The 25,190-nt window shown below is 41.2% G+C and overlaps 2 protein-coding genes across 2 annotated transcripts; both read right to left on the bottom strand.

Annotated features, from left to right (window-relative positions):
* Positions 1-17,640: 17,640 nt before the first annotated feature.
* Positions 17,641-23,732, bottom strand: LOC120424652 (uncharacterized). The gene is made up of 5 exons (XM_052709904.1): positions 23,723-23,732; positions 23,393-23,455; positions 23,227-23,330; positions 19,821-22,910; positions 17,641-19,788 (listed from the first exon to the last, which is right to left on the bottom strand). The coding sequence occupies exons 1-5, from the start codon at positions 23,730-23,732 to the stop codon at positions 18,535-18,537; spliced, it is 4,521 nt and encodes a 1,506-aa protein (XP_052565864.1). The 3' UTR covers positions 17,641-18,534.
* LOC120424659 (uncharacterized) lies at positions 22,760-24,533 on the bottom strand. Its single transcript, XM_052710709.1, has one exon. The coding sequence runs from the start codon at positions 24,343-24,345 to the stop codon at positions 23,842-23,844; it is 504 nt and encodes a 167-aa protein (XP_052566669.1). The 5' UTR covers positions 24,346-24,533; the 3' UTR covers positions 22,760-23,841.
* Positions 24,534-25,190: the final 657 nt, after the last annotated feature.

The following is a 25,190-nucleotide window of genomic DNA, read 5'->3' as shown; positions in this document are numbered from 1 at the left end:
GTTATTCGCCGCTGTCACGATCCTACCATAAACAAGTACTTTTTGGGGAGGCCAGGATACTAAATAGCTTTGCGAGACAGCAGCGTGCCAAATGGACTGCCAGCAGGACTTCAGGGCGCTTGGCTGGTATTGCAGTTCTACACGAGTTCTCCTCTTAGGACGTGTGCTTGTTCAACCATTCTTCAACGAATGATGACATAACGATGTGTGTGTTTTTTGTTGTTGTACACATTAAGACATTAATATTAACGTGGTGAACATTGTCATCAGCATCTTTTTGTTACCTACGTTTCAAGCAGCGACTCCGATTTCAAATTTTGAAAATTTATCTACTTCTCAGAATTCGTCAACTTTACCTCTTATTTTGAATTCGGATCCTCAAAATGTGCTGATTTCGCCAACTTAAGCTGAAAATGTATTTATGTTTTTCAAATTTGACCCAAATCTTGTATGATCTTAAGTTAGTCAAAATCCAACAAAGGTACATTTGCCTTAAACCCTGTTTCTAAATCAAAATCAATAAATCCGTCTGCGGGCAAAACAATCAACCAAAGTGCAACCAAAGTGGCTTCCCAGAATACAAAACTTCCACCAGTAACCAAGTACGAGAAACAATCAGGAATATTCAATCCCGTTTAAGTTCCGTTCCGTCACCATTTCCCCGAGGTGTCAGCTGTGACACACTTTGCAGCAGTTTCGGTTGCATTTATGGTGTCTTCTTCTGTTGTGCTGGTGGAGGGCAATGTAACCTGTTACATACTGGAACAGCTGCTGCTACTACTGGTCCAGAAGAAGGGAAATGCTGGAATTGGATCCGTCATTCGGTGCTCTGCTCTGCGGGGAAAGTGGGGAAAGAAAATCCGGAACGTCGGGCAAATACAGCAGAAAATTGCATTATAATGCCCGTCACTTTAGGTAAGGGAGTGTGCAAGTTTTCACTTGTCATAAACAATTGAAATGAAAATTATTCTCCGCCACATGTGCTTCTTCGTGGCTTCGTTGAACTGAATTAAAGTTTTTGCATTTCAAGTGATAGTGAACATTTCGTCGCTGTCGTGCCATTTTGTCGCACGTGCCTTTTGGGCCAAATTGAGTTAAGAACGCCATTTTGTGCAGCTCACAATGCCTCAACTTTTGACCTTCGCAGATCCCCGAAATTCAATTTCAATCCTGAGATATTGAATAGAAACAAAAAAAACTCCGTGCATTTTTGTCACTTTTCATATGAAAGAAGCTTCTATGTTGTCGTGCTATCTTGACTCCCTGAAAATTGATGTAAGTGAGACAAGTGGCCAAAGAGATTGCAGATCAAAACGCGTTTGACATACGTACATGTCCGGCAACCGTAAGAATTTCGATAGCGGTGTGCTCTAATGTTCTAACTGAAAATTGGGCCAAAATGAGTTAATGATGCCATCTTTTAGCTAATTAAATTCCCTACAAAACGCTTCTAACAGATCTGAAAAATTCGTTTCCTACGCGGAGATATCGCCTTGCAACCATTTGTACTAACTGACATTTTCGAACGCATCATGGATGTGCTCTCTTATTTTCCATCATGGCTTGACCTTTTGAAAACACGCAAATCCATAAAAATACGATTACACTATAATATTATGGTAAATTGCCAGGTGTCCTTACTAGTTTGAGCAATATTATGGAGCACTATTTTGGAAGGCAAATAGCACAAGTGTGCACATTTGGAAGCGAGAAGGAATTATCAGTTAGGTGAAGTGTGTTAAAATGGTTTAGTGGAGTAGTTTTTTTTTGTTTGGACGACCCATTGATTAGGATTAGTGTACTTAGGTTCTGTAGGTTAGTTTAAAATGTTGTTACGTAGTTTTCTTTGTATGGACGACCCCTGCAGTTGTACTAAGAGTGCACAACTACTTGAAGAATGTTTCAAATTGGCCTTTGTGTTGGGCTAAGTGAGTAATGGGTTGGGGAAAAATGTTGTTACGTCGTTTTTTTTACCTGGACGACCCCTACAGTTGTGCTAAGAGTGCACAACGATTTGAAGAATGTTTCAAATTGGACTTTTGGGTTAGGCTAAGTGGGTAATGGGTTGGGGAAAAATGTTGTTACGTCGTTTTTTATCATGGACGACCCCTTCAGTTGTGCTAGGAGTGCACAACGACTTGAAGAATATTTCAAACTGGACTTTTGGGTTGGGCTAAGTGAGTAATGGGTTGGGGAAAATTATTGTTACGTCGTTTTTTTTACCTGGACGACCCCTTCAGTTGTGCTAGGAGTGCACAACGACTTGAAGAATGTTTCAAATTGGACTTTTAGGTTGGGCTAAGTGAGTAATGGGTTGGGGAAAAATGTTGTTACGTCGTTTTTTTTTCGTGGACGACCCCTTCAGTTGTGCTAAGAGTGCACAACGACTTGAAGAATGTTTCAAACTGGACTTTTGGGTTGGGCTAAGTGGGCAATGGGTTGGGGAAAAATGTTGTTACGTCGTTTTTTTGCATGGACGACCCCTGTACGTGAGCTAGGAGTGCACAACGACTTGAAAAATGTTTCAAACTGGACTTTTAGGTTGGGCTAAGTGGGTAATGGGTTGGGGAAAAATGTTGTTACGTCGTTTTTTTTTCATGGACGACCCCTGCAGTTGTGCTAGGAGTGCACAACGACTTGAAGAATATTAAATTGGACTTTTGGGTTGGGCTAAGAGGGTAATGGGTTGGAGGAAAATGTTGTTACGTCGTTTTTTTTGCATGGACGACCCCTGTAGGTGAGCTAGGAGTGCACAACGACATGAAGAATGTTTCAAATTGGACTTTTGAGTTGGGCTACTATACCATATTATACCATTTTAACAGAATTTAGAGTCATAGAGACGCACCTGAGAAATGGTAAAATCCGTAAAAAAATACTTTGACTCAATTTCACCCCCCAGACCCAGTGTCACCCCCACTAACGGTACGTAGTATTTTTTTTTTGCATAAACGAACCCTGCAGTTAAGCTGAGAGTGGACAAAGACTTAAAGAATGTTTTTAATTTGTTTTTTTTTTTGTTGGAACCCACTTGTAAAATGTTGTTACGTAGCTGAAACTTTGCTTACATGTTTCCTGCACAATAAAGCTCATACAAAATCCCATACAAAGTACTTAAAAAGATTAAAAAAAACTCACGACCCACTTAGCCCAACCCAAAATCCAATTTAATATTCTTCAAGTCGTTGTGCACTCTTAGCTCAACTGAAGGGGTCGTCCAGGCAAAAAAAAAACGACGTAACAACATTTTTCCCCAACCCATTACCCACTTAGCCCAACCTAAAAGGCAAATTTTAACATTCTTCAAGTCGTTGTGCACTCCTAGCTCAACTGAAGGGGTCGTCCAGGCAAAAAAAAACGACGTAACAACATTTTTCCCCAACCCATTACCCACTTAGCCCAACCTAAAAGGCAAATTTTAACATTCTTCAAGTCGTTGTGCACTCCTAGCTCAACTGAAGGGGTCGTCCATGCAAAAAAAAACAACGTAACAACATTTTTCCCCAACCCATTACCCACTTAGCCCAACCCAAAAGTCCAATTTAATATTATTCAAGTCGTTGTGCACTCTTAGCTCAACTGCAGGGGTCGTCCATGCAAAAAACTACGTAACAACATCTCCCATAGTTGATGTGCACACTTGGCACAACTGTATGGGTCGTCCATACTTTAAAATATTACGTTTTTAATTTATTTGGGGCACATTTGTTCTATTCAATACATTCATCGATTCCATTGCATGAGACACACTTGTTCCAACTGCAATTCACCATAAATCTAAATAACGGTTTGTGCCTTGGATACCATTCGTTTTTGAAAGGTCGTATGATATAATTGAAATAAAATAAACTTACTAAAAGTTTTTACAACATCATTTTCTTCTGTTTTTAGGAATACATCAACCTAGTATTCGTCATAGTTGATGTATTATGGATGGTTTTACAATTATATTCATAAAAAAATATTATTTCACTAATTTTTTCATACAAAAATATTGATTTAAATGCTAATTTTTCCGAAAGGTTAATTTTCCTACCAAATTCAATCTAAAAAAAGTGTTTGAAAAAAGTTTTGATATAAAATGTTTTTCTTACGCTTAAATTGACCAACTCGTGAAAAAATAACATTGAAACAACTAATTTGAACTATTTTAACAATAAAATTACTTTGCACGCTTTTGTACCAAAGCCCTGTGCACGTTTGTGCTAACTCATAAAAATTGACTCCCAAAACACACTTGTGCCAATTGCAAGCATGATTTTTTTTCGTATTTTCTCTGCCAAAATTTTTCTAGCATTTCAAAAGTTTTTATATTTCACAATGTCTTTAAGTAATGTCAGGTGCATACTTTAAAATTGTTAGAACAATTGTTTGTCGAACAGTTTTCCAGAAACAGTAATTCAAAGCTTAAAAATCGAAATTTGGTGTTAAAGGGACTTTTGTGTAAAATTAGACGCCCGATTTGATGGCGTACTCAGAATTCCGAATAAACGTATTTTTCATCGAAAAAAACACTAAAAAAATTTAAAAAATTCTTCCATTTTCCGTTATTCGACTGTAAAATTTTTTGGAACATGTCATTTTATGGGAAATTTAATGTACTTTTCGAATCTACATTGTCCCAGAAGGGTAATTTTTTCATTTAGAACAAAATTATTCATTTTAAAATTTCGTGTTTTTTCTAACTTTGCAGGGCTATTTTTTAGAGTATAACAATGTTCTACAAAGTTGTAGAGCAGACAATTACAAAAAATTTGATATATAGACATAAGGGGTTTGCTTATAAACATCACGAGTTATCGCGATATTACGAAAAAAAGTTTTGAAAACTTTTTTAGTGTTTTTTTCGATGAAAAATACGTTTATTCGGAATTCTGAGTACGCCATCAAATTGGGCGTCTAATTTTACATAAAAGTCCCTTTGACACCAAATTTCTATCTCATCACCGTTTCAGGCTGCAAATTGTTGAAAAACACCTTTTTTTTTCGCATGTTCAAAAATGAAAGGGGTCGTACCGCCCCTCCGTCACGAGATATCAAAAAATGGACCTCGGTTTCGTGATCAGGGACAAAAGTTACCCCTTAGGACAAAGTTTCACGCAAATCGAAGAGGGGTCGGGGCAACTTTTCCCGATTTCGTGTGAGTTGGTAGAGAATTACCCATTACTATTATGAAATTTATTTACAAACAACACAATATTGTATGATCTGGGGGTTTATTATTTGAATTTATTAAAATTTACATCGCGAAATAGACAACCTAGATTTTATGCATAGGAGTCAGGAACAATATTTGTAATGTATTCAACAAACATTATTCTCCATCGTCAATGCCTACAACATTCCACGTTTCAATTTCAGTTTACATGAAAACTCTCAAAATCACTTTATCTTGTCGGCCGAAAAAGCCACGTGCATGGCATAAAATCTCGTTAAAAGAATTCCCCACCCAACGACGGCATTGCAACCGCAGCGAGTGTCCTCCCAAGCCACCGTGTCATTGCAACATCACAGACATAAAGCCATTTTATGCTGTCTGAATCCTCCGTCCGTGTCCTCTCTCTGTACGGTGCAGTGCATTCCCTCGACCAAGGGCAGATTAGGTGGTACTTTTGCTCTTACCTCACTTTTACCTCATTCAACGTAATGGAATTTAATTAGCCACATGGGTGACTTTTGGCTTCTTTCCTCGGCACAGTTCTTTTTTTCGTTCCTTCTCTGCGAAATTCTGCGTTTTCCTTTGTTTTTCGCATTTTTCGCTCGACATTTTCCTTTGGGAGCCGTAAACGCCTCCTTCCCGCGCCAAATTCGATCCTATTCGTGGCTTGTTGCGTTCCAACGTCTGGAAAAAAAATCCCGAAAATCTCAATCAGCTTAAGTCGTACAGGTCGTTCCGTTTCCAGGGCTAGCACATGGTACCCTCCAAAAAATACATTTGAGTTTTACCAATGAGTTCAATACTTTAAGCAGAGGCATCAGACGCGGGGCGAGCTCTTTCCCAGATTGACAGTCAATTGACGCGCGGCTGGCTGTTGAATATTTATATTAAGTGAAATAAAATACTCTCACAAAAGGTGGCTACGGCTTGACAACCAATCTACATTTCATATCATCAATGGTGTGGAACAGAAGCTTTCGACTTGTGGTTTCTAGACGATTTGCAGCTGATCTGCTTGTATGCTTCAGAGAAATTCCAGCCGAAAAGAGGAATTTTTTAGGTACTTTTTCCTCGACCCTATCTGATTGTAATGGAACTTTGTAGACATTAGGGTGGTCCAAATTCGGGCTTTCTCGTGGCTACCCCCTGAAATCAAAGATTAACCCATCACTAGGCTAAATTCCAAATTTGAGCTCATTGTGACCGCTTGAAGTTTGTATGGGAAAAATTGTCAAAATGTATGGAGAAAAACAACTGTTTCAGTTTTTACCTGTGGAGGGCGCAATAATCGTCCAATCTTTGTCAATTCTCAGCTGTAGGACCTTCATCAAATTTAGAACAACCTTTTATTATTTTTTTTTTTGTTTAAAAGTTATTAGTTTCCGGATTAGTTTTGGGAAAAGCTGTTCTAGATTAAATGAAGATTTTTTTTATTCATAACTTATTTTTATTAGGTCCTTTAAGGTGCTACGACCAGGTTAGGACCGAGGATCAGTTTACAATCAAAATATAAAAAATAAAATTAAAAAAAAAACTCATTACACTCCATACTTGGAGATCATGTAACGGGTCTTGCAGGTTTTGAATCTGCCGATGTACTCGGAGAAAATGCCCCACAGCTCAGCAGAACTGTAGAGCACCTCCCCGGCTTCCTCTTTCGTGGCTCCACCGTCTCGGGAGCCACTGCTTCCTTGGCTTCTTCCTGCGGGGCGAGGGCGATCCTTCGATTTTCCGTCCGGGACTGCACCCGGCAACGGAGGGAACTCTGCTTCTCCGCCTTCCTTGCCGGCGGTTTCGGTTTCGACGCCTGCTGGCGCCTCCGGATGAAGTCCGCACGCTTAGGGCAGCTGCGGTCCGTGGCTTCGTGGGCTCCAGAGCAGTTGGCACACCGCTTCGGCTCGTCTTCTTGGACTTTGCACTCGTCCGTCTTGTGGGGACCCCCACAGTTGTTGCACCTCCCTTTCAGGTGACAGTTCCTGGTTCCATGACCCAGCTGCAAGCAGTTCCTGCACTGGGTCACGTTCGGCCGCTTGTTCCGGTAGGCCTCCCACCGGATGATAGTGCTTGCCACAACTTTCATTGCAGAGAGCTTCTTCAGATTGGTGTATCCCTTGGGGAAGACCACAATGTACGGAGTTTCGTCCACGGTGGACTTTTCCTTCCGCTTGATGATATGCACCTCCAGCGCGTCCAGCTTGAGATCCCTCTTCAGCAGGTACTTGACCTCGTCCGGTTTCAGTTCATCAGGAAAACCACGAAGAACCACCCGATGATTTCGTTCGCTCCGCCGATCGTGGGTGTAGAATTCCACTTTCTTCTTCTTGAGTAGCTCTTGCAACTTGTCAAAATCTTTGACAGAGAAGCAGGTCACCTTGGTTCCAAATCGGGTTAGTTTGTAAATCGGTTTGAAACCATATTTACAACTTTCCACTATCGCCACGAGCTTGTAAAAATCCGTGGTGTTCTTCACCACCAAAGGTGGTTGCTTTTGTTTACCTGCCGACTGGCCGGGTGGTGGAACCGCCGGGGCGTCCCCTCCTCCTGCTGGGCTGACATTGTTGTTGTTTTTGTTATCCGCTAGCGGGCTGAACTTGTTGTTGTTGAGCAGGGTCTTCTCAACTTTTTCTCCTTCGATGCCGATTCCAGTGACCTCGCTGGACTTCTTCCGCTTCCGATTCCCGCGGACGGGACGAAAATCTTCCTCCTCGGAGGATTCCTCCACCTCCATCTGTCGAAAACTTTCAAGCACGCGAGATAACAACACGAGCAAAACACGTCTTAACTTGTTATTGTTTACATTGCGTGCTGCCCTAAACTACTATGATTAAATGAAGATCCTACATCTAAGAATTGATAAATGATGATGAAACTTCAAGCGATTAGAGGGAGGGGTTCCCGTGGTCAGAATGAGCTCAAATTTGGAATTTAGCCTAATGGGTCAATCTTTGATTTCAGGGGGTAGCCCCGAAAAAGCCCGAATTTGGACCACCCTAGAAGACATGTTATCCTAAGTTTATGTAAGCCATATTTGCGTATACGGAGCCAGCAGCTCTCAATAATGACATTTGAGAAGGGCGTAAGTGTTTTAAATATTTTTGTTCTTCGTAATTTAGATGTTGCTGTATCTAGAATCTAGTGCGGCAGTGCGTGGCCGAATGGTTACGCTGTCCGCTGTGTAAGCGGATGATTCTGGGTTCGATTCCCATCTGCTGCAACCTTCCATCGGATGAGGAAGTAAAATGTCGGTCCCGGCCTTGGTTGTTAGGCCGTTAAGTCATTCCAGGTGTAGGAGTCGTCTCCATGCCATAAGTACAAACAACACACCAAACCAAGCCTACTCCGGTGGAATCGCTGGCGGCGGTTGGACTCGCAGTCCAAAGGTCGTCAGTTCAAACACTGGGGTGGAAGGTTCCTTGGAGTAGAAAGAGGTTTGGGTGCTCTCCCCATTCAAGCCTTCGGACTCCTAGGTTCGAGCAAAAACTTGCAGTAGAGACCACAAAAGACCCGGGGGTCGTAAATGTGGATGGTTTTTTTTTGTATCTAGAATCCGTGTCATCGTTTCAAAAAGTGGTGTAGGAAATTTGATGGGCTTTCTGAAAAAAAGTACACTGAAAAAAAATTGTGGTTTTATTTAAGCGTTTTAGCAGAATGCATTACTGTGAATACAAAGAGACGAATTGTTTCTTCTAATTCCGCTTTATATTTTTTAAATCTTGACAGATACGTATTTCTTTTACTACTTGCAGACTTCATCAGTGTTCTGTTCTCGACTGAAGGTTCAACGCTGGTGTAAACCACGCCACTTCTATGAGGTTTTTTTTATTTTTTATTTTGGAAATCATATTTGAAGGTGGGCCCACGGAAATAGCCTGAAATGTTACAAATAGACTTACGAAAAATGTAGGACGGAGCAACTCTCCTACAAAAATACAAGATTCATTTAATAAAACTGTTTTTTAAGTACTCTAAACGTCATAATTTTCCAAAACCAAACGCGGGAATCGATTCTCCAGACAATTTTACACAGTGAAGGGCCAAAATTTGAATATTACGTCCATTTAAAATGCTAGTCTTGATTTCGAAATTTTCAAAAAAAAAATTTTTCGAAAAGATCGGAAAATTTCACGAATGTTTCATGTATTAACATTGAAAATCGGACCATTAGTTGCTGAGATATCGTCATTAGAAAATGGTGGGTTGTTTTGGTGAGATTAAGGAAACTTCAATTTTCGTGTTTCTTTTTCTTAAAGCGGCTGTATCTCAGCAACCCGAGGTCCAATCTTCAAGGTCTCTTAGACAATTTTATAGCAAATTTTTTGAACTTTTCAAAAAAAATATTTTTAGAAATGGTCACTCATGGTCTCTTTTTTTAAAAAACGAAAAACTGCAAATATTTCGCTAAAATCAAACTTTCGGTGGCTATATCTTGAAAACGGAGCACTTTATCAAAAAATCTGTAGAGTAGTTTTCGATTTTGCATTGAAAAATAACGTCAAATTTGTTTTTGCATAAAATTTCGATTTTTTTCAAAAATCACTATTTTTTCAAAAATTCATAACTCGACGGCATATTTTTTGACCATGTTTCTCTATGGCTCAAAAGTTGCGGATTGTTGTCCCCTAAAACATATCAAAAAATCTCGAAAATCAAAAAAATATTTTGGGAAATTGAGTATTTGAGCATGAGCATGGTTGACTGCCAATGAGCTGCTACTCCGTTATTGACAGATCAGCTGAAGTTAAACAATGAATCAAAAATGATCAGTGGGAGCCAACCATCCGTTCACTGTTTAACCTCTGAAGATCCCTACTTTATTAGTCAATACCGGCGCCCTCCCAAGAAGCCTGCAGTTCAACAAAAGGGAGGAATGTTAGTCCGATAGTTGAAGTTGCAGACTCATCAAGCACATAGTTTTTCGCTATATACTTGTTGATACCGCTTGAGACCGTTGAATCCACAGCATCTCCTTCAAGCATCACGTGATTAATATTTTTTGGGTTAGTAGGATAAGGTATTGGCTTTTCGATGCCTCCCGAGCTACGACGCTATGGGGAGGACTTTCATAACAGACCCGTCGGCGAGCCTACCGAGCAACGATGCTATGGGAAGGTCTTTCTGGTTAACACACAAAATCACTCACACACAGTTATTTCCCTAGTAACATTTTTAAACTTACAGGTTTTATCATGGTTCTGGAAACCCTCATACGGCCTCAATAGGCTTTTATGGCCTACTTAAAACCTAAAATGTTACCAGGGTTTGCTCCACTATTCACTCAAGGATCCACTATTCACGTCTTTCGATCATTATATAGAAATGGCTTTTTCACCACAAAAAAATAAAACCTTATTCGAAAAAATTTAACACAATTCACCCGACGCCGTGCCTTCCGATCAACGATGATATAGGAAGGGCTTTGAAAATCACAAAAGAATCACTTTTCACTCCGAATATTTTTTACGACCACGCGCTCCCTTTGTCAATTATGCACTGATAACGCTGCATTTTCAGAGGGCAATCTTCTCCTCGCAACACACAATACACGACAAAAATGCGAAACAAAAGGCACACACGAAAAAAACAATCACTTTTCACTACGAATATTTTTTACGACCACGCGCTCCCTTTGTCAATTATGCACTCATTTTGGGAAATTGAGTATTTGTGAAAAAAAAAGTTGATTAAAAAATTAACAATTTTTTTTCCGTGTACCTATTTTTTCTGAATTGTCCTCAACAATACCTACAACTTTGCTGAAGACACCAAATGGATCAGACAATCCACTTAAAAGTTACAGCTGTTTGAATACTTACATACCATTTTTTTATGGACAGTAGCCAAAATTGTATGGAGACTTGTATGGGTGAACCAATGACACAAAATAGCTTATTTGGTCATGGGGAAGGCCCCCACAAAATTTGAGCCAAATAAAAAAATACAAAAAATAAAAATGGTCGAAATCTGCCGATTTTGTAGAGAGTTGCTCAAGTCGTAGATGGTGTCTTTCTCTCTTGGGACAATGACTGTCAATGATGGGTCTGAATTTAGGTTCCAGAAGGGGCAAATTTCCGAGGACCGTGGTGTAGGGGTAAGCGTGGTTGCCTCTCACCCATTCGGCCTGCTGTCGATTCCAGACGGTTCTGGTGGATTTATTCGAGACGAGATTTGTCTGATCACGCCTTCCGTTGGACGGGGAAGTAAATGTTTGCCCCGGTCTGACCTAGAGGTGTTAGATCGATAGCTCAGTCCAGGTGTAGGAGTCGTCTCCCTGAGTCCTGTCTCGGTGGAGTCGCTGGTGGGCAGTTGGACTCACAATCTAATGGTTGTCAGTTTGAATTCCGTGATGGATGGAAGCTTAGGTGTAAAAAGAGGTTTGCAATTGCCTCAACAATCAAGCCTTCAGACACTTAGTTTCGAGTAGGAATCACGCAATCGAGTACGCCAAGGCAATGCTGTAGAGCGAACAACTTATTTTACTTATTTATGTTTAAGGGTAAATTAAAATGAACAAATAATAACTACTTTTAAAATGCTTCTACTAACAACACAAAGAAAACAAATTTTTAATTGATACATTATGGATGAAGATTTGAATGTTTTTCTTAAACAAACATGGCCACCAAATGGCCGATCGGGAATGATACCTTTCAGAGCCTAAATCGCTAATAAAAATCGCCTAAAAACTAATATGAGTGGATCGTTGAAACTAAATTTGGTTGGAACGATAAAATAGGCAGGTTTCCGTGATTTATACCGTGATTCACTTAACTCTCGTGAAATTTCACATGGTTTACCAGAAGAAGAAGAAAAAACTAATTTAAGCGTTCCACCCCGTTCCCCTCGTAATTTATTCCACCCGAGTGATCCTGGCCACACCCTGCCAAGCCCCCTTTTCCCATTCTTCCCCCTTCTGTTTTTGGCAAGGAAATTCACGCAAAAAGGTTCTGGGACGGAGGTGATTTCGCGCTCGAACACTTGATGAGCCGCCTTTCGCCACATCGTCGAGCCCAAGGCGACCACATCACAGCCCCTCCCAAACTAAATGGCACGAAAATAAAAACCTTTTTGAAAGGACTGTGTGTGACTGTGTGACTGGGTGTGAGTGTGCGGATGTAATTTGTGTCTTGTCTGTAATGGAAAATCCATTATCTAGCGTGACATTTAAGTTTGTCCTTTTCGAGGAACCTTTCGGGATGATCTCGAGGTGGGGGCAAGGATGCCATAAAGTATGTTACACAGGTTTATGGCACGAGGATGGCAAAATTGACTCCATGATTACTTTGTGCCATTTATGGTATAATTTAGCTTCAAACAATGCATTGTTGAATTGATGATAATGGATGCTGATGTTAAGCATTGTGGATTTTGATGATAATGTATTTTCTTTTCTTCCGCAAATTGTGTGGTTGCAACAGAAAAGATAATTTTGTAATATAAGAGTTTGGTATTACCTTCAACATAAATCGTCGTCCATGATTATTTGGCAGAGCATTCTTTTCATGCCAGTTCTACGTCAACTTTAAGCTAATTAGTACAACTGAAAGATGGGAAGCCTGTTCTATCTCATTTACAGAGCTATTTTTATTCCTCTACAATGCTGCACCACTTACCGACTTTTATAGCTTTAATTGGTCATCTGATATGGAGGTCGCACACTCGCCGGATTGGCCGAAAACTAATTGCAATCTGTTCTGGCTCTGGAAACAGCCCAAATTAGACACAACCATTACCTCTGATAACATTTTAGTCGCTGGCTGAGTCCACAACCCACGGACGCACACTATTAAATTTGTCCACTCTCGGTGAAGAAGGGCGCGTGTTTTTCGGTCCTCATAACCCAGATGTCGCAATTAGAGGCCCCTCCGGAACTCTCTTTGAGGAAACATCCGGGCGGCAATTATCGTAATTGAAATTGAAAAATATGTGGTTTGGCTCTACTGGAGTCTTCTGCTGCTGCTGCTGCTGCTAATAGGTCAGGATGGGCTGGGACGATTTTATGCTTTTAATTTGGCTTGAAACAGACATCGGAAGCCGAAAGCGATAAATTGCTACCGGGATATCCAATTTGTGCATTCCAGTGGGGACTGTAATTGGAGGTAGGTGGTTTGATATGATGTGGTAAGATTTATCTTCGATTTTTAATGATTTTTTATCATAAATAAATTAAATTTTCAACTGCCAAAACTTTTTAATTTTATATTTGGATGACCAGTTTTTGTTTTTTGTGTGTTTTTAAAACCGCCCCGAGTCAGGGGTATTAAAAAAACACCCAAAAAGCAAAAACTGAAAATTTGGTTTATTGGACCTTTTAAAACAACTCCAGAAATGGAGTCTATTCACGCCACATACATGACGCCATTTTATATTTCACCCGCGTCAATATTTAGAGAAAATTTAGTGCTATTCAGTGCTCCAAGGGCAAGATTAGTGCACATTAAAATTCTTAGCAAACTCCCTTACCAGATTCTTAGCACAGTTTAATTTGTGTTCTTTCAAAAAGTAAGAGTAAAGTTTATGTTGCCGTCAGTAGAGGTGACATTGGGTCAAGTTATTTTTATACGAATTTTACAATTTTACAAGTTCTTTTTAATAAATTTTTTAAGGGGTTGTGTAGAAACTATCTTAAGATAGCTTTGCTGAAAAAAATCACTTTCCTAAAACAAATCCTGAAATATGTCTTTGGAAAAAAAACCTCTCGAAAAATTAACCATTCATTTTTTATATCAGGGTAATTCTCTACCAACTCACACGAAATCGGGAAAAGTTGCCCCGACCCCTCTTCGATTTGCGTGAAACTTTGTCCTAAGGGGTAACTTTTGTCCCTGATCACGAATCCGAGGTCCGTTTTTTGATATCTCGTGACGGAGGGGCGGTACGACCCCTTCCATTTTTGAACATGCGAAAAAAGAGGTGTTTTTCAATAATTTGCAGCCTGAAACGGTGATGAGATAGAAATTTGGTGTCAAAGGGACTTTTATGTAAAATTAGACGCCCGATTTGATGGCGTACTCAGAATTCCGAAAAAACGTATTTTTCATCGAAAAAAACACTAAAAAAGTATTAAAAATTCTCCCATTTTCCGTTACTCGACTGTAAAAAATTTTGGAACATGTCATTTTATGGGAAATTTAATGTACTTTTCGAATCTACATTGTCCCAGAAGGGTCATTTTTTCATTTAGAACAAAATTTTTCATTTTAAAATTTCGTGTTTTTTCTAACTTTGCAGGGTTATTTTTTAGAGTGTAACAATGTTCTACAAAGTTGTAGAGCAGACAATTACAAAAATTTTAATATATATACATAAGGGGTTTGCTTATAAACATCACAAGTTATCGCGATTTTACGAAAAAAAGTTTTGAAAAAGTTACTTTTTGCGTTTCTCTTTGTTTCGTCGTCCGTGTCTGTCGCGGGTGACCATGAACGGCCATGATCGATGACGACCAACTTTTTTAAAACTTTTTTTCGTAAAATCGTGATAACTTGTGATGTTTATAAGCAAACCCCTTATGTATATATATTAAAATTTTTGTAATTGTCTGCTCTACAACTTTGTAGAACATTGTTACACTCTAAAAAATAACCCTGCAAAGTTAGAAAAAACACGAAATTTTAAAATGAAAAATTTTGTTCTAAATGAAAAAATGACCCTTCTGGGACAATGTAGATTCGAAAAGTACATTAAATTTCCCATAAAATGACATGTTCCAAAATTTTTTACAGTCGAGTAACGGAAAATGGGAGAATTTTTAAAACTTTTTTAGTGTTTTTTTCGATGAAAAATACGTTTTTTCGGAATTCTGAGTACGCCATCAAATCGGGCGTCTAATTTTACATAAAAGTCCCTTTGACACCAAATTTCTATCTCATCACCGTTTCAGGCTGCAAATTATTGAAAAACACCTCTTTTTTCGCATGTTCAAAAATGGAAGGGGTCGTACCGCCCCTCCGTCACGAGATATCAAAAAACGGACCTCGGATTCGTGATCAGGGACAAAAGTTACCCCTTAGGACAAAGTTTCACGCAAATCGAAGAGGGGTCGGGGCAACTGCTGTGTGAGTTGGCGGAGAATTACCCATCACTAAAAAAGTACCTAAATGTTTGAAAATGTCCACTTCTATCATTGTAGCATGTCAATATGATTCCCTCGAAAAAGCAAAACTGTTTGATGACTTGCTTTGACTTTTTTTTTGAGTTCGAGCATCATTTTAGTTTCATGTGACGCAATGTCACCCCCTCTAAGAAGTCAGATTGGGTAAATTTTCAAACGATTGGCATATAAGGTAGAGTTTATCATATTCCATATTTAAGAAAAATGTCAATAAACTTTCTAAGAACAATCCAACGCCAAACGTATTTGAATTGATTTTGTTATTTCGAAATTGCGAGAGATTGCGTTTTTCGACCAAAAGTCACCCCAAAAGTGCTCAGTGCTGATGAACTAACTTGAAAACTTAAATAAATGATTTTCCAGCTAGTATGAAGCTCTGGCTGGTAACGACCAATCGTTTTGAAATTGAAATTATACTTTGACATTTAGCAAAATCAATGATTTTTAACTACCATGAATTTTTTCCCTAACATGTCGACTTGAAATTAATTTTTTTTATCGATTTTGAACAGAATTATTGATTTTTCTATATATACGAATTGTTGTTCTGGCTGGTGATGAATTTGATAATTTATTTTGATCTACGATTTTCGACTTGTATGAATAAGTGCTCTGAATCCTTTAATTTTAAAACTATTTTTATGTAAAATTGTTTGAAGGCAAACTTCTCAGTTTTGCAAGCGTTTGCTTAAAAAATCATGAAAAAGTGATTGAAAAATATGTTTAAATATGCTGCTGCAGTTTGCTGAAATTCACTATTTAAACAACTTATTTTGCAAAACTGTTGATAGAAAATGGCTTGTTCACTTCTTGTTCACTCGATTTCAGTTGATAACGCTTTTTATGAGCTGTAATTGAACGCCAAAGCGCTGAAATGCCAACATTAGAGGCACGATGGAGTTAGATGCTGTTCCCCTAGTTCACAATGGCAATTTAAATTTTGCATTGAAAAATAATTCCGATATTTTTCTGAATTCTAGGGATCCCAGTATATTTTTGAAACAGTTATAAAATCCATGTTTTCATTGAATTGGTTAACATAGATCTAGGGGTTTCTCAAAATTTATTTTCCCTAAAAGAGCACCCAGCAAGCAATATCTTAACGTAGAAATATGTACCCTACCTGCAAAAGCTTATGAAATGATCTCAGTTGAAAGGTTCTCCAAATCTCTGAATTGCAAATGGGTAATTCTCCGCCAACTCACACAGCAGTTGCCCCGACCCCTCTTCGATTTGCGTGAAACTTTGTCCTAAGGGGTAACTTTTGTCCCTGATCACGAATTCGAGGTCCGTTTTTTGATATCTCGTGACGGAGGGGCGGTACGACCCCTTCCATTTTTGAACATGCGAAAAAAGAGGTGTTTTTCAATAATTTGCAGCCTGAAACGGTGATGAGATAGAAATTTGGTGTCAAAGGGACTTTTGTGTAAAATTAAACGCCCGATTTGATGGCGTACTCAGAATTCCGAAAAAACGTATTTTTCATCGAAAAAAACACTAAAAAAGTTTTAAAAATTCTCCCATTTTCCGTTACTCGACTGTAAAAAATTTTGGAACATGTCATTTTATGGGAAATTTAATGTACTTTTCGAATCTACATTGTCCCAGAAGGGTCATTTTTTCATTTAGAACAAAATTTTTCATTTTAAAATTTCGTGTTTTTTCTAACTTTGCAGGGTTATTTTTTAGAGTGTAACAATGTTCTACAAAGTTGTAGAGCAGACAATTACAAAATTTTTAATATATATACATAAGGGGTTTGCTTATAAACATCACAAGTTATCACGATTTTACGAAAAAAAGTTTTAAAAAAGTTGGTCGTCATCGATCATGGCCGTTCATGGTCACCCGCGACAGACACGGACGACGAAACAAAGAGAAACGCAAAAAGTAACTTTTTCAAAACTTTTTTTCGTAAAATCGCGATAACTTGTGATGTTTATAAGCAAACCCCTTATGTCTATATATCAAAATTTTTGTAATTGTCTGCTCTACAACTTTGTAGAACATTGTTACACTCTAAAAAACAACCCTGCAAAGTTAGAAAAAACACGAAATTTTAAAATAAAAAAAAGGTGCAGTGGTAATGCTACAGGCATAACCATAATGACGAAGAACTTCGGACACAAACGTATATGAAAAGTTTTAAGAATTATGATTTGCATTCCTTCATATTTAGTCCATTGAATAATTTTATGAAATTCATAAAGGGGGATTTAATGTTGGATTTTATTTATTTATAAACAATTATTTGTTTAAGAATCACTCTTTCGTGATTTCCGGTGCAATAGTCCTGAATAGAACAGATGTATATGAAATTCTGAGAGCAGAGCTAGAATTGATTCAAAATCTTCCAGTCGTGAGATATCCGTCCGTTAATTTCCTTACGGAAGTATGAATGGTTAATCTGGAACGAAATAAAGTAATAGATTAATTCCAGATTGTTCTTTTTGTGTTGCATTTCATTAGTTTGCTTTGGTTTGATTTGCGATGAGTAACTCTTTCGTGAGATATTTGGTGGTCCTGAAAAGGACCGTTTGTTTTGAGTGCCCTGAAAAGAAAATTTGATTAGTGGTGATCCTGGGGCTGTCGTCTGTGGTGTTTTTGGGATGTTCGTCCTTCCTGTCATTCGTCCTTCCTGTCGCTCGTCCTTCCTGTCAATCGTCATCGTTATAGTGGGTTTAAATCTGAAAATAAATGGATGATCTCTGCAAAGATCTCGATCGGTAGATTTGTTGAAATTAGTAGAGGTGTTATTTATGTGAATTCGTATGTATGTGTGTATATGTTTACGTGTATGTGTGATTGTATGTGTGTGTAGAAGAGTTTAAATATTTAATCAATGGGAGAAATATCATTGGGTGGTGGAAAAGGAGGGGGGGGGGGATTTAAGTGTAACATAACTTAGTTTTAAAGTATGCACTGTTCACTTCAGCTTAACCTATTATGTACATTTCATTGGATCCCTATGTGTTTGTGTATTATTGTAAGGGGAAGGAGGTTATGTAGTTGTGTCAATGTCTCAATAGTAACAATGAATTCAATTTGACCTTAATCTAATAAATGAACAGTTCATTGTGAGTGTGTGTTAGTGTCAGTGAGGTTAGAATTTAACAATAAATTTTCTTCTTCGGTTTCATTTTTGTCTTCTGTAGGTGTAGATGCTGTTGTCAAATCCAGGTTGTAGTTGTTGTAGTCGAATCCAGGTTGTAGTCAAATCCAGGTTATAGTTGTGCGCAATCAGTCATGCGCAGAGGACAGCTGTTCAGATCGCCTGAGATGGTTCGGATGCTGCTGGTCTTAGGAGAGACAACATCGGCCGATGATAAGAGAAATATGCAATGTACCGCGTGACCTCCGCCGTCATGTTCTTTGTGAACGTAAGGTCAAGAGCTGTACCACCAAGTGTGGTCGTCTTCTTCGTATCATTGCACAAACTCAGCATGAAATGTTCTCGCATATAACCCACGAAGTCTGCACTATCCTGCTTGGTGATGTCAAGATTGAAGTCTCCGGTAACCACCATTGGCGTATCCACATAGGCAGTACGAATCAAATTGCGAGCAAGGAACCATATTTTCTGCTTCGTTGTGGTTCCTGGGGAGATGTATACTGATACCAGCAGTACTTCAGTACCCATCACCATCACCTTTGCTGCACAAATATCTCCGTACTTTTCTGCCTTGCCGAATTCTTGGTCGCGTTCGTTGCCCACCACTTCAAGCGTATGAGGGACTGCCAAGGTAGTATCCGGATCGGTCGTATTCTGGTAGATTGCAACACCTCCCGATCGCACACCAACCCGCTTCGATTGGATGATACAGGTAAACCCTTCTATTTCCTCTGAGGAGTGGTCATCCAGCCACGTCTCACTCAGTGCTAGAAAGTGAACCTTGGGAAGTATGGGATCGGTGGTTATATCCAACTTGTGAGCTCTCAAACTCTGTACGTTGATGGTCATCAACGTGGTGGCAGGTCCGCTGCTCTCAAAGACCTCACCCACTTCGTCCACAATGGTGCGCAAACGGTTATTCTGCAAACGCTTGTACTCGTTACGCAGTTCTCGCATTTTTGGGCTGTCACAGCCTTTCGCATGGTGGAACTTGAAGTCTCCCTTTGAGTTGGTCAAAAAGAGGCCCTGCAGCGACTTCACACGTGATAAACCGACGTACACCATTTGCTGATCCTGGGACTTATCATAGTCGTACACAATCTTATCAAAGGTTCCACCTTGAGATTTGTGTATGGTAAGGGCATTGGCTGGTACAACCGGGAACTGTATGCGCTTGCATTTAATGCGGTTACCCAGATCGATGTTTGCGGATCGCTTCACGATTGGAGTCCAATCTGACTGCAAGATGTCGGGTCGTGTGCGTATCATAGGCTCCACCTCTTTCCTCGCAATGATCCCGATCTGCGCGTTTTCAAATTTGATCCAAAGTCTCATGATGCGATCCTCTGAGTCATCAACGCCCTCTTCGACATACATCAAGTCCCCAATTGCACCATTCACTATGCCATCTTCCACATTGACAACGATTGCCACACCACAGCGCCACATATGGTGTTAGACGGAGGCTTGAACACGGCGCGAGCATTGACTGGGGGCAACTGCATCACATCTCCACTCACCAACACATTCACACCTCCATATGGAACATCATAGATCATGTAAACATCCTGGAGGCGTATGTGTGCGGTATTCAGGGTGTGGGCGCCAACCATGCTGACCTCATCGATGATGTGAAACTTGATATTCTGCATCTCGTTCCTGTACATCTGGAGCGTTTCGAAATTCATCTTCGTTGCCTGGCGAGACATGGTGATGTGGTAAGCGTGGTGCAGGGTGGTTCCACCAATTGCGCTGGCTGCTTTTCCAGTCGAAGCTGAAGCTACATACGCGTTGTCGCGGGAGTTGTGAGTTTGGCTGTACCGATTGATCGTTTCCATAAGCGCACGCAATACGAAGGTTTTGCCGCTTCCTGCCGGACCGGTCAAGAAAACCTGCAGCGGCTCGTGCTCTTCGTAGCAATGCATCAGATGGATTACGTGCAGAATCAATGCCCGTTGCTCTGCATTCGTAGCTCGCATCATCTCACAATATGCCTCCTTCGACAACACGTTTGTGCGTTGCTTGATGACAGATCTTAAACCTCTTGTGGGCAGCAGCTCAAAGTCATCATTATTCGGCTGCATGATGACTGTCCGCACCAGCTCGTCGTGCTTTTCGGTTGCTGCGTTGTTCTCCGCTCCATCCTCCAAGTTCGCAATAGTGCGCAGATACTCCTCGACCGTTTGCTCCATATTCAACTCACAGTCGTATTCCTTACGCTTTGCCAAGAGTTGTTCCTCATGCAAATCGTACAACTGGAGGAACTTATTGTGGTCGAGAACATCCACCACCTCATTACGAAATGGCAGAAACAGGAGAACAGATTCGCGCTTATACTCAGTAAGCTCGCTCATACCGAATCCGCGCCAACGCAGCACCCTTGGCTGTGTCCTTTTCTTGTAGCTCTTTTTACCTCTTTCCTGAGAATACCAAGCTACGAACTCAGCCAAGCAGACGTCTTCCAGGCCTTCACGCTCTTCGTACTTCTCGATGATGTTCTTGTTCCACACATCTGTCGAGTCATCGCCAACTCCTTCTGCATCCATGGTCTTGAAGTGCTTCCTGCTTCTTGTCCGGTCTTGGGGCCACGCAGTTGGAATGAACTCAACTTTCTTACTTGCCTCGGACATCGGCAATCGCAGTAGGAACCAGGCTGCTTCCTGAGCGCACATCTCCACGGCTCCAAGCATCTTCAGGCTGATCTTCTTCAGCATCTCGCCGTAGTCCATCTCGGGGTTCTGCTCTTGCATGAGGATCAGCTCTCGGTGCAATCCACTAACACCACGATTGGACTTGTTGACGTACTCTACCAGGTAGTGGCAAAGTTTCTTTTCGTCAACAATAAACTGGAGATCCATGTTCGAACGCAGCTTGTCCGCAATCCATGCGTTGAACGGATTCGTTCGCAGTTCCTTTTCATCCATCGAGCGCTTGTAGAAGACCGTAGGCTGTTTCAGCGATGCACGAACTACATCCAGGTAGTACTCGTATGTACACTCGCAGTGGGCCAGATAGTCCTCAATCGTATCGAATACCATTGTTGCCAGGACATCACGCATTTCCTCAGCGCGTTTCTTCAACTCTTTGCGGCGACTGTCGTCAGCCTTAAGAGGAAGCAGGACCCGTTGTTCTTTCATGGGCCAGTACGGTATATTGAACCGACAGCGCTTTTCCCCTCGCTTTGTGCAAGTGAACGTGCAACGATGAACCTGCTTAGTAGCCGTCTGCGTGGGAAGGTCCTCGAATCTAATGGAAGTGATGGTGTTGATCAGTTCCAGAGTAGCAGGCATGTGCTCGGAAGCAGGTTCCTTGGGATCGTTGGCGAGCCAAAGCACTGCATGGCAGTGGGGACTACCGCGATGCTGGAACTCAATCCGTTTGAAGTAATCGACGACGTAGTACTTCCCGAACGGACTATGAGTTTTCGAACCCAAGATCAAGAGGATGACTTCGATCAGCTTGTTGAAATAGAGGCAGCACGTGACTGGATCTTCACTGACCAATACTGCTCTTTGAAGTGCTGTTAGTTGCTCCATCGGTTCTGTCAAGTCGATCCTGTTCTCTTGATCCGAGAGCTTGTACAGTATCTTCAGCAGTTCGGGCCAGTGAGTCTCGTTAGCACTCATAGTCAAGAAAACCGTTGGCTTTCCCAGCTGTCGAATCATGGCGAACAAATCTTTCTCCCGTATCTGCCAGTACAATGCCGAGTTCGGAATCGATTTCAGCCACGCGAAGTTCCTCTCGATAAGGCTCTGCATGAACTGCGGGTCACTGAGTTGAGCACGGGTCACATTGTTCGTACCTTGGACCCTAAAGGAGCTCGAAACTCCATCGTGAACCCGAAGACGCATGATCTTAACACCCATGTACAGGATGTGAGTCGGCTTTGCTCCACGCCGGTCACGTCGTCTAGTTTCACTGGTAGCCTTATCGTAAGGAGTAACGCGAACCCCTTTCCTGTACGATCGTATTTTTCCTTGGTAGATTCCGGGAAAAGAAAGCTCTTCTGCATACTGATCGTACACGATGGAAGTCGGCATTCGGTTCTGACCAGGAGCAATATTTAGACTCATGTCCTCGTTCCATAAGACGGTCTGTTGCTGTCCTGTGAACAATTCCGCTTCAGTTTCGAGTACGTCAAGTGCAATTTGGTCGTTCTGCTGGGGAATTCTTGGGACATCTCTTGGGACATCCACGACTTCCGATACTTCCAGCTCAACCATTTCCTCACCGTCAGTACCTTCTGGTACATCTGGTTCTATGAGGCTTTCATCCAAAACGATACCTTCGCGCTTATACAACGGAGTGTTGATAAGATAGCGAAGCCATGCTTTAACGACAGACTTCTTGACATATCCCTGCAGGTAGTTGGACTTGTGGATCAATTGCTTTTTAATGCAAACATTAAAGGCGTAATCATCCTCCAATTGACGCGGAAGCATCCGAACCATCTCGTTGACATCAACAGGGACATTTATAATCTGCCCGATGATTGTGTAGCTTCCTAAAATTTCAAAGCACGTCACCAACTACAAAATTCAAAGTTGATAAACAATTTTCACCTCGCGCATGACTGAGCCGACGAATTTGCATGAACGGCAGCCTTGGCGCAATCAACCGCTCGGTGATCGGATCCAGTGGTGGAAGGTTCGCTGGCTTCTCCGGGTAGGTAAATCCGTTCGATGTGGACAAAGTGGGTACTTTTCCATTCCTCAGAGAGTTGTGGCAGGTCTGGCACACCTTGAATCCCGCGACTGACTCAAAGTGGCCTGCCTCGACCAACACTCTCCCGCCATCGCTTGTGATGGACCTCAAGTCATTGCTGAACCAGATGCGTTCACAAACATTGCAATAATCACCCAGTTTGTTGTCGGTAAACTTTTTGTGAAAAGCAATGTCGGCCTTCGCGCAATCTGGCTTGCCACCAGCTGTGGCAGTCGTACCCGTCTCTACAAAACATTAAACAATTGGGGATAATATTGAAAGACCTCCCTAAGTTACCCAGACTTACCCTGACTATTGGGTACTGATACCTGAGAGGACTCGTTCAGAGCGGAACGAGTCGGTACGATTCCTGTAAGATACAGGAAGATCTAAATAGTTGCTTTTGATTGTATAATATTAAACCCAAAATTCAAAGTTAGACAGTGCGTAGAACAAATGCCTATCTCATGCTAAAACTCTAAAACAGATTATTTTTATTGGCTATATTAACTGTGTTTGTTTTAAGAACAAAATTAAATTATTCTGCCAACTAAATTCATATTCATACGTTAAAATATCCGCTTTATACAGAGAAAATTCATTTCAAGAACACAAATTGTGCATGCAATGTGAAAACTTTCAAACATGATCAGCATTATATTGCTAAGTTGTAAAATTTTGTTGAATTTAGCGAAAGTTAAAAATCTTGGTTTCACAGTTTGGCGTTATCTTGTCTTAAAAGAATAGACAATAAAATTAAAGCAAATCTTTGTTCTGCAGTTTATCACTTTTTGCTAAAAACTCACCAAGAAATGTCTCGGAATCGGCCTGGAACGTGCCCCTTCCAGAACCCGACGGAATCTGTACCGGGTCAGGTCGTGGGTAGAACCGTACTGGCCCCGTGCTCGGGCCGGGCATCGGCTCCAAATTCACAGTTGCTGCTGGGTTACCGGCCGCTACTGTACCTCCTCGCTCGGCCTCCTCTTGCGCTTTCAGTTTCTTCCGCTGGCGGAATTCCCTGACGCGCTCAGCGCTCGTCTTGGCAGGCCTCCGCGGTTTCGGTGCCTTGATCTCCTCTTCCTCCTCCATCTCCTGCTCTCCCTCCTCCTTCTCCATCTCCTGCTCTCCCTCCTCATCACGATCAGCAATCGTCTCCTCAGCTTGCCTCAGTGGCGCCACCACTCTGTTCTCCTTCTCTCTCTCCTCACGCTTCCGCTTGCGATGACTCGCAAGGTATTTCGCCGCCAGGTGTCGTGACATCCTCACTAGCTGAATGCCAAGAGCAAAGTGTTTGCAGTTTTGCGGGCGATATTTCTTATATAGTTGCGCAAAAATATACTCTCTCCCTCTCTTTCTCTCCCTCCCTCTCTCTCTACCCCCATCTCTCTCCCTCACACACAATCACACACACACACACACACACACACACACACACACACACACACACACACACACACACACAATCACACACACACAATCACACACAATCACACACACACAATCACACACACACACAATCACAAACATACACAATCACACACACACACACACACACACACACACACACACACACACACACACACACACACAAATCGACCATGTGGCCTTTTGGCAGGCAATTCATTTTGAAATTGAAGAATCACTCTTTCGTGAGGGTTTTGTTGGCCCTGAAAAGGGCCGTTTGATTTTATAAGCGGTGCTCTTCTTCTCTCCTCTGCTGGTGCTGCTCTTCCCCTCTGCTCTGCTGGTGCTGCTCTTCTTCTCTGTCGGTGTTGCTGCTGCTGCTGCTCCGCGGTTCGACCTTCACTCGTCGGTAGTCCGGATAGAATGAAGAGGCTTCTGCGCTGGGATTTTTCTTTTATACTTTCGCGCGACCCAGATTTTGCGCTGGAGGGTGGAGTCTCGATTGACGTAGGAGGTTCATACGTCCCCAATTCGGGCGCATAAGTATTAGTGCTTTGCAGAGACTCGGTTTCAATCTGCGAGCATCCATTAGGTGAGGTGATTTTGTCTCGCCACTCGTCGTTTTGCTTGGGCGATGTGCTAGTCGCTTTTTGTCGTCAAATGCAAACAATTTTGCCTGCCACTTGCAAGGAAAGAATTTC

The sequence above is a fragment of the Culex pipiens genome, chromosome 3 (assembly GCF_016801865.2).
Source record: "Culex pipiens pallens isolate TS chromosome 3, TS_CPP_V2, whole genome shotgun sequence".
Lineage (NCBI taxonomy): Eukaryota > Metazoa > Arthropoda > Insecta > Diptera > Culicidae > Culex > Culex pipiens.
Note: the sequence above shows the minus strand (reverse complement) of the source record. Positions and strands in the feature narration are given on the sequence as shown.